This window comes from Monodon monoceros, unplaced genomic scaffold, assembly GCF_005190385.1.
Source record: "Monodon monoceros isolate NGI ecotype Baffin Bay Population unplaced genomic scaffold, NGI_Narwhal_1 Super_Scaffold_3, whole genome shotgun sequence".
Lineage (NCBI taxonomy): Eukaryota > Metazoa > Chordata > Mammalia > Artiodactyla > Monodontidae > Monodon > Monodon monoceros.
Window position 1 is genome coordinate 43,086,631 of NW_021703780.1, and position 16,147 is coordinate 43,102,777.

The following is a 16,147-nucleotide window of genomic DNA, read 5'->3' on the forward strand; positions in this document are numbered from 1 at the left end:
TAAGTAGAACAATCTAGATAAAGCAAGTTAGTTTAAAGGAGTGCATTCAGGAGCAAGAACCAAAAGAAAAACCTCAAAGCCTTAAGTTCACAAATGGTTTCCTACACAGACTACACAGTTATAATTTTATTTGCCTCTAATACGTTCAGAGAGTATTCAGAAAAGGAACACTTTCTGGGGTGGAGCACACATTAGTCCACTTATTTTAAACACTGGGGTCCAGTAATAATTGCTTTTCTGTTAAATCCCAGGGCTTAGTAGTATAAGTAATTCAGTCTTATTAGGATCATAAAAATGTGTTTTATTTAAAATCCTGCCATGGACAAGAACACAAAAACTGTGTATCTCTTGAGTCTAACCAGGGAAATCACATGTGTCTAGCTACAGCTTTCTACTTATAAGTTAATATGATAGGGGGACTATCACATTAATTAATAATGAACACATTATTCCAGATCACACCTAGCCTAGTTTATAAGTGCCTACTTAATCCAATTGCAAGATTGTTTGTAAGTCCACCCTCTGCAGAAGTCACATATTTTAACTGACAACTGGGAATTTTATAAGGAGATTTGTGGTCAGAGACCAAAAGTAATTTTAGTGATCCAGACCCGATAATCCAATAAAACATAGTTGTCTACGGTGCCCCTGGTACAGTTTAGGTCTGTGCAAGCCAACTTCTTTAAACTTTCCTGGATTGAACTTGGTTTTAATGGTAAGGCAAACATGAGTATAGGTGCCAAAGATAGACAATCCTCAATGGCATGCAGTGGCAATTTAAAACATTTGCCTTCCTGAAGGTCTATTATATCACCATGGACTTTAACATCATGTACAAATTTATAAAAAAGGAGGCACATTCACCAAGATTGTGATAACTTAGACTCCATCCCATCATATTGGAAATACACTAAAATAACAATAGCAAATCTGAAATAAATTATCCAAGCAGAAATTCTCTTACTAAAGCCCAAGTTCACAAAGTTTCTTTTCTCATCACATGACTGAATGATCTTATTCTCTTTTACCAGCAAGTAATCCCACTGTCCTGAAATATAGGTTGATTTAGAACCCTTCATCAGAGGAAGATGTCTGCCAAACATGGCTGACAGTGGGACATAGTAAGTGTAGATTTTTATAACACTCCTTTCAGTGGTGAGTCAATGGGATCAATAAACTCCAATTAGCCTTAAGTACAACTTATGCACAAACCAGAAAAGTCAAAATCTTTTTCACCAGTAAGTAGCCTCACCAACATAGAAGATATTATTTTTCAACACTAAGAAAAAAATATAAGAAATGGAAACCCATCCTTGCCTTAAAAAATAGCTAAGGAGAATACAATTTTAAAGGCTTACAAAATTACAGAATAACTCATCTGGTTTTGCCATTTTTCATTGTAAAGCCATTGATTATGTAATGAAATGCTTTTTTTTTTTTTTTTTTTTGGCTGCATTGGGTCTTCGTTGCTGCGCGTGGGCTTTCTCTAGTTGCGGTGAGCGAGGGCTACTCTTCATTGTGGTGTGCGGGCTTCTCATTGCAGTGGCTTCACTTATTGTGGAGCACGGGCTCTAGGCACACGGGCTTTGGTAATTGCAGCACATGGGCTCAGTAGTTGTGGCACACGGGCTTAGTTGCTCTGTGGCATGTGGGATCTTCACAGACTAGGGCTCGAACCCATGTCCCATGCACTGGCAGGTAGATTCTTAACCACTGTGCCACCAGGGAAGTCTGAAATGTTTCTAAGTTATTTTTTCCTTTGATCAAACACTATAGATGAAGAAAGGTAGTGTGTCTTGCCTTTACACGTATCCAGACAACAGTCTGTGTCCAATTCCTGTAACTCATTCTTTACTCCTTTTCTTTTCCATTTTTAATTTGAATTGGAAGAACTTTTGTCAGATATTACATTTATGCATCATTTTAACATACAAACTCTATTTTTTTAAACAAACATAGATGCATCTTAACATGTTCCTCTGATGCTCTAATATCTAGCATACTGATATTAACGTTCATTAGATGTGGTCTCTCTCACTGACAGGGCTAGCCTTCATAACCAGTAGGATATTGTAGAAATGAAGGGGTGTGGCTTCCAAGTCTAGACCATGAAAGATGCTGCAGCCCCCCCTTGCTCTCTTGGACCACTCACTTCAGGGGAAACCAGCTGCCATGTTGCAAGGATGCTCCAGCAGCAATTTGGAGACGTCCATGTGACCAGGAACTGAAACCGCCTGCCAATAGCCAGCACTGACTCACCAATCTTGTGAGTGAGTCACCTTAGAAGCAGACCCTCTAGCCCCAGTCATGCCTTCAGCAGTCTGCCGCCTCAACTGACATCTTGACTGCAATTCCTTGGGAGAACCTGAATCAGGACTATTCAGCCCAGCTTCACCCATGTCCCTGATCCACAGGAACTGTATGAGATAATAAATGTTACTATTATTTAAACTGCAAAAAAATAAAATGAGATAAAATAAGGTCTCTATCACCAAGGTTGGAGTCAGCCACTTAGCCTAAGATTTCACTTCAAGAAAGTGATGTTGACAAAGTCAGGAACCAAACCTGGATCTCGTTCTGACTCCAGAGATTGGGCTGGACCACCATATTCATACAGCCTCAGGTTTAAAGAAAAAACATTCAAGTGCTTTACTTTAATAGACATTGTGCTTACTGAATTTTTTTTAAACTTTTTTATTAAGATACAACCTACATTCAGTAAAATGACTTAATCTCAAGTATACAATAGTTCAATTGCCACACATGCCTACACTCACATAGCTAGCCTCAGACAAGACACAGAATCTGTCTAACACCTTGAAAGCAACCTCATGATCCTTCACAGAGGATAACCACCACCACCAGAAGCCACCACTGTTATGATTTCTGTCCCCATTGATTAATTTAGTTTTGTCTGTTCTTGAACTTAATATAAATGAACAATGCAGTATCTTTTTTTAAAATTTGACTTCTCTTGCTCAACATAATGCCTGTGGATTTATCCGTGGTTTTGCACATAAGTTTTTGTTGATGGTATTGCTGTGTAGTATTCTACTATATGAATTATACTATGATGTACTTATATCCATTTTTCTGTGGGCAATCATTTGAGTTGTTTCCAGTTTGGGATTATTTTAAATAAAACTGCTATGAACATTCTTGAATAGTCTTTTGGTGAACATATGAACTTATTTCTCGTAGTTAAATATCTAGGATAGAATTACTGCTTCATAAGATAGCAGTACATTTGTCCTAATAGATAATGTCAAAGACTTTCCCAAAGTGGTTGTAACAATTTTCACTCCTACTGGCATGCCAACTGTTACTTAAAAAGGTTGAAGCTGTTATGAGCATAAAATAGGTAATTAGGTGATAGCTATTATACATCATATTTTAGAGAGAGAGAAAGGATGGGAGAATGAGCATTTTATACAAGCTTTAAATATTCCTAAGAAAATTATTGTGAATGTTTTCTTGTTTATTCCTTTCCTAGAAATAATTAACTTATACAGCTGCATCTAGATCCAATCATAAACACTGAGAGAAAAGTCTGTATGCTGTAATTTGTATATTTTCTGAATCATGCCATAGTCATCCTACATTTTCCAATTTAATACCCAAACATTGCTTTGCACATAAAATATAAACATATCATATTCCTTTATTTGAAACATAGCTCTAGCCTCTCTAATTAAATGAATGGAAAATTCATATTTTTGGATATACTACAAGCCGTTGACAATGTAGGTTGTCACCAATTCAGATTAGATTTAAATTCTTTTAATCTACAGATAGAATACAAAGTTATTCTCCTGAATATTCTATGAGGTTTAATGAAATATTATACTCCATCATATCCCATCTGCCAAACTTCACCCCACCTCCCACCTCTCATTTTTTCATGCCCCATCTCTGTGGTTGTGAATTCAAGCATATGTGTACCAATAGTGGAGAGGCAGAAGGGAAAGATATGAGTTTCATGTGAGGGCAGACAAGTAAATCACATACATGTTATGAAATCATGTAAGCTAAAATACTCACTACCTCCAAAAACAACTCAGTTGTCCTGGCCATGGCACCTGACATGTGTACCTTTACCTTTTATGTCTTCTACTGAAATGGAAGTTAAACTGAGTAGGGTAGAGTAACATACCAGGCCATTATTACAAAGTATTATAAAGTATTATAAGACTTAAATTAGATAATCAAATTATCCAGCAATCACCAAGCAAAGAGTCATAGAAAATATGAATAATTTTCGGTGAGAGAAAAAGAAATTCAGAAGTCGTGAACATCATTCCAAGTTAAAGTGCATCATGGTGGAAAGCACTGGAGGGAAAAAAGTCACTAAGTTTTTGGAATGAAAGACACCAAAGTTCCACTTGGGCAAGTGGTATCCCTCTCTCACTCTCTCAGTCTCTCTCTCTCTCTCTCTCTCTCTCTCTCTCTCTATCTCTCTCTCTATCTCTCTATCTCTATCTCTATCTCTTTATCTTTCTCTCTGTCTCTCAAGATATGGCTACATTTGCACAGCTAATTGCTAATTCTGACCTCTGGTCCCTCTTGAGTGAACACCATATACTCTTTTAAGAAATAGATAAGTTTCCTGCTTCATCAAAAAGTCAAGATAGTGGAAAATGGAACAGTAAGAATACATAGGCAGTTTTCCAGGACCTGCTCTTTTAACTACCCACACCTGTGCACAGGCAAGTTCAGCTCACCTGAATCAAACTATGGGCCTTGAAACCCCATCATTCAAGCCACAAGCTGTTGGAAGCCCTTGAACACACCTAAGGAAAGTATCTTCCAGAGAACAAGGGGAAATTACTTTCTTTTCCCTCCTCATTCTGTTGCACCAAGCCCATGCCTGGTTGACTCATAAAAAGAACAGAGGAGTGAAGTCAGCAAGATGGCAGAATAGAAAGTCCCAACCCACATTCTCCCACTGAAACACAGATTGGACCAAAATACCTTTGTGAGATTCCAGTTAGGAAGCTGAAGTTCCCCAGGTGAGCGCAAAGCCAAGAACAGCCTCAATGAAACAGGTAATTGAGAATAATTTTACCTTACCCACATCAGTCCCTCTCCAAGCTGACACAAATAAGTGCAAGGAGAGATGCCCTAGCTTATAATGACTCCCTCAGGAGGGAAAAAGAAAAGTGGAGCATGCATCCAATGCTCCAGCTTTCAGCTTGTCTTGCCTCATTTGCAGCACTGAAGGAACCAGAATCATTTGGATACCTGTGGACTGCTCAGAACAAATAAAAGTGGGAGGGTGGCTTGTTGTGGCTGGCATGGCTCAGCATGATCAGGAGAAGACACACAACCTGAGACTTCTCCCTCAGAAAGAGAAAAGAGTGGAGCATGTATTCAGCATTCTAGAATTTCAAAGGCTGCCTGAAGGACTGATACTGGTCTTGCCTGACTAAGGGTGCTGACAGGGAACCAGCATACCTGGACACCTGATGGCCACTGAGAACAAAGGAGTGGGTGGGAAACTTGTGGTTAGAGAACTAGAGAACTTGAAGTATTACTGACAGACACCAAAGGGACAGATACCAAAGGGAGGGAAAGATTATGAGCTCCTGAAAAAGAAACCAGTCTCTCTAATTAATGAATTGCTCACACAATTCCAGAGAAATCACATCCCTCCAAAAAAGGTTTCAGAATCTCTAGCCAGAGTGATTGCTGAGGGATTTCCCCTGTGCAAAGCCAGTTGGTAAAGACTGGGAGAGGTATCGGTTTTTTCAAATGTGTGAATCTTGAAACAAACTATGAGATACATGACCCAATCAAAGGAACAAAATAACTCTCCAGATACTGACCCTAAAGAAAGGGAGGTGTATCATCTGGCAAAGAATTCAAAATAGACATCATAGGATGTTCTATGAGCTCAAGAAAATGATGCATCAACAAAGTGAGAAAAAAGACAGAAAATGTAAAGGAGAACCAAACAGAAATTTTTGGAGCAGAAAATAATAATTGAACTGGAAAATTGACTAGAGGGGTTCAAAATCAGCCTTGATGAAGTAGAAGAAAGAATCAGCAGACTTGAAGACATGTCCTTTGAAATTATCCAGGCAAAATTTTAAAGAATGACAAAGACTGAAGAAAGCCTAAATGTCTTATGCCCACCATCAAGTAGACCAATATATAGATTATGGGAGCTGCAGAAGAAGAAGAAAGAAAGAAGCAAGCTTGTTTAAAGAAATAATAGCCAAAAACTTTTCAAATCTAGGAAAGGAAATGGACATCCAGATTAAAGAACTCAAAGATATCCACATCAAGACACATTACAATCAAATTGTCGAAAACCAAAGACAAAGAGAGAACTTTGAAAGCAGCAAGACAAAAGCAACTCATTATGTACAGGGCACCCCATGACACAACCACCAGATTTCTGAGTAGAAATCTCACAGGTCACAGGGGAAAGGGATAATATATTCAAAGTGCTCAAAGAAAAAAAACTGCCAACCAAAAATACTATATCTGGCAAAACTGTCCTTCAAAATAGAAAGAGAAATAAATACTTTCCCAGATTAAAAAAAGATGAGGAAGTTTATTACCACTAGACCTGCCTTATGAGAAATACTAAGGAAGTCCTTCAAATTGAAAGGAAAGAATATTAAACAGCAACACAGAAGCACTGGAAAGTATAAAACTTGCTGATAAAAATAAATATATAGACAAACTCAGAATACTGTAATACTGTAACAGTGGTATTTAAATCACTTTTAATTCTGATACAGAAGTTAAAAGACTAAAGTATAAACTATAACTGTGAAATTGTATTAATGAATACACAATATAAGAGGATGTAATTTGTGGCATCAATAAAAAAGTGTAAAGAGGGCAGGAATAAGCAAAAATACAGAGCATTTGAAGTTATCAACTTAAAATAGATTGATATAACTATATGATGTTTTATGTAACCCCCATGGTAACCACAAAGAAAATACCTATAGAAGATATGCAAAAGTATATTTAAAAGGAAACAAAGCATGTCACTACAAAAAAATCAATGAAACACAGAAGACAGCAAGAGAGAAAAGAGCTATTAAAAAAAAGCTGAGTCAGAAAACAATAAATGACAGTATTAAATCCTTCCTTATCAGTAATTACTTCAGATGTGAATTGATTAAAATCCCCAATAAAAGGCATAGAGTAGCTAAGTGGACTTAAAAAAAAACAACAAGATCTATACTATCTGCAAGAAATTTACTTGAGAATTAAGGACACACACAGGATAAAAGCAAAGGGATGGAATAAGATACTCCATACAAATGCTAACCAAAAGAGAGCAAAGGTGGTGACACTTATATTAGTCAAAAACTGTCAAAAGAGACAAAGAAGGACATTATACAATGAAAAATGGTCAATTCACCAGCAAAACATAACAATTATAAATACATATGCACTCAACATTACAGCACCCAAATATATGCGGCAAACATTGACAAAACTGAAGGGATAAATAGACAGCAACACAATAATAGTAAGGGACTTGAATGCTCCACTTTTAATAATGGATAGAACATCCAGACAGAAGATGTGTCTGCAAACAGATCTGGAAACAGAGAATTTGAACAACACTATAGACCAAATGGATCTAACAGACATATATAGAACAGCGACCCACCACCACCCACCACCACCACAGCAGCAGAATACATATTATTCTCAAGTACAAATGAAACTTCTCCAGGATAGATAACATGTTAGGTCAAAAAAAAAAGTCTTAACAAATTTAAGAAGATTGAAATCATACCAGGTATATGTTCCAACCAAAATGGAATGAAACTAGAAATTAATGTCAGGAAGAAAACTGGAAAATTCACAAATATGTGGAAATTAAACAATATGCTCTTGAACAATCATTATGTCAAAGGGGATATTAGAAATTATCTTGAGATAAACAAAAACTAAAACACAACATACCAAAACTTATGGGATGCTGCAAAAGCAGCAGTAAGAAGGAAATTCATAGCAATAAAAATCTACATTAAAAAATAATAAAGATCTCAAATAAACAGCCTAACTTTACAAGTCAAAGAACTAAGAAAGAACAAACTAAGCTCAAATTAGAAGAAAGACTCTCAGATAAAGAAAGAAATCATTGCACATCACTCTTAGGCGGTCCTGAAATAAGCAGTGTATTGCAGAATACACCTCCGAGGAAACAGTAGGTCCATGAAGATGAAATAATCTATGTGGGAACAAAGAGGTGGATAATATTTTGTACATCATGGATCAACCACAGTACAGTATAAAAGGGAACGATATTAGGAAATAGTAATCCTATATGCTAAACACCTCAAAGTAGAAGTTAACTATTTGTCAAAAAAAAATGAATTTGTTAAATAATCAAACACAAATTACATGATTTGAAGAAGCTGCAATACAGCAATGCATTAATTTAGTGCATTAATCAATCTAATACAGTACAAAAAGTCAAGTGCAAAAAAGCCCATATCTCCCACAAGTACAATTTCAAAAAGTACATTTTAAAAGATGTCTATTGTACAGTGAACATGCGAACTGAATAGACACAGACATTACTTACATTCTTTTTCTGAGTGTAGATGAAGAAATATTTGGCAAGATTTTGAATTTGATTTTTTTTTTTACAGATCATACATTTTAGCTGAAAGAATTTTTACCCGTTTTCACACAGCAACTCTTTCGTGTGTATTTTAAAATTTTTATCTAGAGAGAATGCATTTACCAAAATACAGATCTATAGGAAAAGTCTCTGAAGCAAATATTAAACAGACATATTTAATCAAATCTAAATTTTGGATTAAGATGAATGGTAAGTGGGACTTCCCTGGTGGCTCAGTGGTTAAGAATCCACCTGCCAATGCAGGGGACACAGGTTTGAGCCCTGGTCCTGGAAGATCCCACATTCCATGGAGCAACTAAGCGCATGCACCACACTACTGAGCCTGCACTCTAGAGCCTGCAAGCCACAACTACTGAGCCCATGAGCCACAACTACTGAAGTCCGCGCGCCTAGAGCCTGTGCTCCTGAACAAGAGAAGCTACCGCACCGCAACGAAGAGTAGCCCCTAACCTAACGAAGAGTAGCTCACTGCAATTTGAGAAAGCCCGTGCAACGAAGCAACGAAGACTCTACGCAGCCATAAATAAATAAATAAATAAATTTATAAAAAAAGAAAAAAGATGAATGGTAAGTGAAATTTCACCATGAAAATTCTATTTTAATAATGAAATATACCTAGCTTGAAAGCCAAAAATTTCTAACAACATATTAAAAATCTAAATCCCTTTGGCCTGTTCAACACAACAAAAGTCAACACAGTCTTACTGTTAGAGATTCATAAAAAGAATAACTGTAATGACCATTTGTACTTACTTGTTAGTACCTTTTTTAAAGTTTTATTAAAGAAAATGCTTAATCTTCTACGCTTTTTTTCTCTTTGTTTTGAAGTAGTTGTTTAATATTTCCATGCATTTTAAAAGAAATAATCCAAAAAGCTTTAAAATGTTTTTCTCTACCATACCTCCCAAATATGAAGAAAATGAAGGAATTAATTTGTTTTCTAAGCCACAATCATTTAGAAATTTTTCTATCAAATGTGAACCAACCTATTTGTATATTATTTTGTAGGCAAACTGGGAAAAAAGTATTTCCATCTACATGAACATTATTTTTAGGTATACAGTATATTAAATGCCTATAATATTAAAATTAAAAGATATGAATAAATTATTCTTCCCCCAAAATAATGTGAACACAAGCATGTCTATACACTAATAGGATTAATGTTTACCAAAAACTGGAACTTTCCCATGGGGACCTATCATACACATGAAGTCAGATTTTATGAAATGATATAAACATAATGACTGGTAAGTACTATATTTTCAAATGTTCCCTCATTGCTGGTGGGAGTTTAAGTTTTTCTCATGTGGAATTTTTAACATTCTTCCAAAGTTTTAAAAATGTTAGTAATTTGATCTTTGTTTTCTGAAGAAATGATGACAGATTCCCATTCAGAATTAGGTAGAGGAATATTCACTGTTATTTGTATTAGAAAAACTTAGAAATAAACCAAACATACAAAAATGGAGAAATTAAACAGATTATCTTAAAAGATTGTCCACTATGATATTAAGAGTATTAAAATTATATACACAATAAGAGTATAAATAATATGAAAATAGAGTATGAAATTATATATACAATATTATCCTTATTTAGGCACATGAATAAACTCTCAGACACACTGAAATCAAAAAAAGAAAAGATTAGGATGAAAAAGACAAAAACTTGTTAATAGGAGCGATATGATCATGTGTGGTTTACATATATTTTAATTATTTAGGTGTTTTATTTTCTACCATCTCCACAATAAACATATTGTAATTGAAAGGAAAACACAAAATATTATATTTCCCAACTGTAGATTTTATAAGAAAGCAATTGTTTCTAAAAACAAAATTTATCCAGAAAAATATAGCACAAAAATGTGTGCTCACCTCATTTCTAACTTAAATAATTTGACATTAAATATAACCATCTTCCCCAGTTCCCAAATGAACAGGTTATACCAAAATGTAAGAAAGCATCATTATTACTGTTTCCACATTATATTAAGGCTTACCTTCACAAAGTTTCTGCTTCATCACCTCCCTTATTTTGGATATTGCAATATAGTCTTCCACATAAAACACGTAAGTAGATGAAGGCTTGTTGGCAATAGCTCTAAGTTCTGCGTCTTCTGTTTCTGAACCAACACCGATGGCGAATAATGTTATTTTACTGTCTCTTGCTGCTTCTGCCACATCCTTGACTTCATCTTGGGATTTACCATCCGTAAGGACTACTGCTATCTTAGTCAGCAATCGTGAAGACTTGGCAAAAAGGTAATCAAGGGCAAACTGGATGGCCTTTCCAGTCTTTGTGTTTCCTCCCAAGTAGTGTATGGACTCCATAGCTGCCATCAAATTCTCTCCTGATTCATGGCTCCCAAGGGGAATCTCCAGGACAGGGTAGTCACTATACTGAACCACTCCAACCTGAATAAACTTCGGTCCTATGTCAAAGTTTTTTGTGATATTGACAAGCCACTTTTTCACTATTTCAAAGTTTTCTGGGCCAACACTGTAAGAGCCATCCAAGATGAAAACTAAATCTGTTGGAGCAGTACGACAACCTAAGTGAAAAAGAAAACCATCAGAGTGTATGTGTTACATAAAAAACAAAAATTAGAGGTTTTAAATGAATGAATTTTTAATTAACCAGACAGGGGGAATCCTTTCACATGTATATACATGAAGTCGCCACAATGTATAGTTTAACTATCTTATAATTTTATACGTCAATTATACCTCAATAATGCTGAATTTTTTAAAAAAAGATAATAGTAGCCAGTTCATAAGAGCTTTGTGAAGATTAACTATGATACACTGCCTAGCTTATGAAAATTCTTTATAAATGAGGGCTATGATTTTTGTTGATATTTTTTATTAGCTTGTCTTAATTTAAGTATTAATGATTCAGCTTTAAAAATAGGGAATAGGGATTTCCCTGGCGGTCCAGTGGTTAAGACTCTGCACTTCCACTGCAGGGGGCACAGGTTTGATCCCTGGTCCGGGAACTAAGGTCCCACATGCTGTGCCATGTGGCCAAATAAAAAAAAATAAAAATAGGGAATAAAAAATGGATGCTGTATATGAATATGATATCTAGATATCTCTTTGTAGGGGCAGGTATTACTATAAAGCAACATTTTATTGTATTTCTCCACTGAATAAATGAAAACACAAAAAATTTTAATAAATGAATGATTTTCAGCTATAGACTAACATCATTGCTTTAAGTTATCAGTGAAATATGTTTAGTTTAATGCTAACCTGAAATATTTATAAAAATTTATGTAAACCAATGAATGGGGGTAAGAAATTAAAAACAAACTTTCTGCTATCTTCAGGACAAAAGTAGCCAGCAAAGATCCACATTCTTGATATAGTTGAGAAAATGTAAATGAACCAAGGTTATGAAAGCAGTCACTCTTGCACTACATGCAAGTCACAAATGTATCCAAAACAATAGCTCGTGTGAAGTGAATCTATGTTCAAGGGCATAAAGCTATTCCTTTCTCTGTAAAGATTCTTGTTTCAAGATACCAGGAAAGATGTGATCAGCACATCTTAGAGTTCTACCAGAAAAAAAAAAGACTATCTGTGGTGTAAGTTATACCCAGACAAGTTCTAAGCACTTGTGAAAAGAAAAAAAAATCTTTGCAGCCACTATGGAAAACAGTAAGGAGGTTCCTCAGAAAACTAAAAATAGAGTTGCCATACGATCTAGCAATCCCACTGGGCATATATCTGGACAAAACTATAATTCAAAAAGATACATGCACCCCTATGTTCATAGCAGCACTATTCACAATAGCCAAGACATGGAAAAAACCTAAATGTCCATCAAAAGATGAATGGATAAAGAAGATGTGGTTCATACATACAATGGAATATTACTCAGCCATTAAAAAGAATAAAATAATGCCATTTGCAGCAACATGGATGGATCTAGAGATTATCATACTAAGTGAAGTAAGTCAGAAGGAGAAAGACAAATACCATATGATATCAGTTATATGTGGGATCTAAAATATGGTACAAATGAGCTTATCTATGAAACAGGAACAGACTCACAGACATAGAGAACAGACCTGTGGTTGCCAAGGGGAAAGGGGAGTGGGGGAGGGATGGGCTGGGAGTTTGTGATAAGTAAATACAAACTATTATGTATAGAATGGATAAACAACAAGGTCCTACTGTATCGCACAGAAAACTATATTCAATATCCTATGATAAACTATAATGGAAAAGAATATAAAAAAGGATGTATACATATTTATAGCTGAATCACTTTGCTGTACAGCAGAAACTATCACAACATTGTAAATCAACTATACTTCAATTAAAAAAAGATTTCCTTAACTCTCTTTTCCACAGTACACAACATGCTTCTAACCCTATCTCATTCTTTCAGTATGTATATATTGAATACCTGTTCTGTCCTTGATATCATGCTAGGTACTGGCTTCAAACATACTTGAGATATCTCAAAAAGCTCCCAGCCTAGTTAAGATGGACAACTGGCTGGTTAGAGAAAGTACAAAGAATTATGAGAACATTGAGGAGAGGGTGGCAACCTAACTATGTCAAGCCAGGGGCAGTTTTGTTGGAAGGCTGAGATCAGAAAGCAGAGTTTTAACCAGGTCAAGAGGACGACATTCTAAGCAGAGGGAGCAGCAAGTGCAAAGGCCCAGAGGTGACAGACAGACACAGCCCCAAAGACAAACTGGTTTGTTTGGGTAATTCCAATGGTTTTGAAACTGCACTCCTTCTCGGGTAGGACTTGAACCCACGCACACCTCAGACTGGGACTTGAACCCGTGATCCCTGACTAGGAGGGGACTCGAAACCACTGTCTTTGGATTAAAACCACTCACCTGGGGTCAGGACTTACTGAAGCTCAGGTTCTTCTGTCTCCTCACAGAAGAAATTCAGCGTGAGGCAAAGTGGAAGGCAAAGAGTGAGTTTATTGGCATAGGACGCTTGTGAGAGATAAGCGGGCAGGCAAGGGAGCACAACCCCAGGAACAAAGAGCCCCAGGAACAAAGAGGGCTACATTTTTATAATCAAAGAAAAAGTGGGGAGGGGAGAAGACCACCATCTTCCTCATCCTTGGGCAGACGTCAAGACTCATATCACTAGTTCCTCCTTTGGCCCTATACAGTCTAAACAGGTCTAACTGCCATGGCACTATTTAAATCATATGTATATTAGCAAAAGGGTGGTGACATATACTAAAATATGGTAATTCATCTCAGGTTTGGGTATAATATCCCCTTTCACCTGGTTTCTTTCCCTTTTCACCTCTATTTCTGTCTTGGTTACATGCAGAAACGCTACTCTGCAAGGACTATTAACTCCCTGACTTCATGTAATAAGATCCAGAGCCCATATCTATTGTCTTGTATTTTAACTATCAGGGTTTGTGGCTTGAGTGTGCCTGGCACTTGGATGCACCTGGTCTTCCTTCAAGGTAGGGTAGATTGTTGCTAGGTTACTGGATTCTTTTCTTGAGTGGTCATTAGCTTACAATGGTCTCCCAAACTCCCTTAAAATTCCCTTTCTGTCTTTAATCCCCCTAGTGGGATTTCTAAACTGACTATTTAATTATCCTACTCTATCTCTATCAGTTTGAAGTGGCCAACAGGAAGGAACAGCTGTACTTGCTGGCTTCTTCTCTAACTTCTGCACTCAAAGCAGCCAAAATACTACATGGGACAAGGATCCCATCCATGTCCTTGGACATGATGAGTTAGAAGAGGATGAGGTGAGTCACGGTAATGAGATAGCAAATTTTACATCCTGCGGTTTTACTCAGGTTAATGGTCTCCCTTAAGTAGTGTTTGGATGCCCAATTTAAAGTTATAATAAGGATGGTTTATTTTCTGTATATATTGCAAATAAGATACTATAATTGCAAAGATTGGTATCGGAGAAAAAAATGTTTGGTGACAATTAGTATTTCTGCAACTCCTTGGAGTAAAGCAATCAATCAACCAATCTCTCCCTCTCTTCACCTTCCTCACTTCCTCCTTTCCTCTCCTTCCTTTCCATTCTTTTCCTTATCTTTGTCCACTTGCATATTTGGGATGATGACAAAGCTCCTATGAAGAGGCCTCAGTTTCACCATTATCTCAACTCACCTATCACAGTAACTAGCAGAAGTAAACACTATTGTCAGGTGAACACGTATCACAGTCAAGAAGATACCCCCCCCAGGAAAAAAAAATTGCCAAAACATGGGTTTGTCTCACAAATATAACTGTGATTATGACACCATCTTAAGATGCTATATGGCAGATGGTGTTTCAGTGCAGGGGGTGTGAGGGACACTATTCCAACAACCTCTGTCATGGTGACCACTGCCAGACGCCAGGGTAGGGATGGCAAAAATGGGATTCTGCCCAAATGCATATTTTTTAACCCAAGGGAATGAAGTTTTCCTGTTATTTTTGGAAGCTGAACAGGGATGACAGGGTTATGCTTTTATTGGGGTTTCGTGAGAGAGACAAAAGGACAGGAAGGTTGTGTTTGCAGGACTCTTCGAGGTTGCCCTTCCTCGATGCTATGAGGCTCGTTATTGCCTGGACCTGCGAGTGTTTGTGTATCACTCGATTCAGTGGTTACAAATTCTTACAGGGTTATTCTTGGCCCTTTCTACCCCTTTCCAGAGCCATGGGGCATATATTTCATAACTGCAAGGTTATCCAAGAGCACGGACACAAAAGCAAGTACTGCCATTTATAAACTGCAGACAAAATACCACTCCAAGAAACCTCCTCCTCAGAGAGGTGAATCACCAGTGTCATAAGAAGGGAATGCACTGAGGATGAAAAGAAGTGTTCAAATACTAGTTACAGCTCCAACCAGATGTATGACACTATGCAAGGCCCATACATTTTATGCATCTCTTTTCCCACTCAAAAAACAAAGAGTATCTACCCCATAAAGTGCTTGGGTGGATTAAACTATAAAAGGGTTATGCAAACACTAAATATTTTTTTTTTTAATTTTAAGCCAAGTTGAATCAAATTGTCAAATCATCTGATTTAACTGTTAGAGAAACCATAATTCATTTATAGTTAGGGGGTTTATGTTTATGAGTTTTAAAATATGCATATAAGCACACTTTTAAAAAGAAGTAGGCTATCTTTTTAAAAGTGTCTTTTTAAAAGTAGGATGGCCTACTTCTCTCATGCAAGCTTTCCTACAGGCAATCAGAATAACAGTCACCACTTACTGAATGTCACCATGCTAAGTCATTTATATGCATTATCTTATTATCTCTATGAGATAAGCTCATAGGATGGTCCTGATAGCCATCCTGTGAAGGAGGTACTTTCTTTATCACCATATTATGAAGCTTATATAAATGGCTGAACATGGACTCAATACCAGAGTGTTTATTCCAAAGCCTGGGTCAATAAAATGCACTATTACCATAGAATTTTCTCAAAATGACTTCTGATAGCTTTTCCTCCTAGTTAATGTGTAACATAGCAATTCATTCATTTTAGGGAATCACAGCATCAAAGAC

The 16,147-nt window shown here is 36.5% G+C and overlaps 1 protein-coding gene across 2 annotated transcripts in view; it reads right to left on the bottom strand.

The window, feature by feature from the left end:
• Positions 1 to 16,147, bottom strand: part of COL21A1 (collagen type XXI alpha 1 chain) — a 127,454-nt gene that overhangs the window by 111,114 nt on the left and 193 nt on the right. For both annotated transcript variants that reach the window (XM_029243160.1, XM_029243161.1), the window contains exon 2: positions 10,629 to 11,180. In XM_029243160.1, the coding sequence (XP_029098993.1) occupies positions 10,629 to 11,180 (552 nt within the window). The remainder of the gene's footprint in view (positions 1 to 10,628; positions 11,181 to 16,147) is intronic.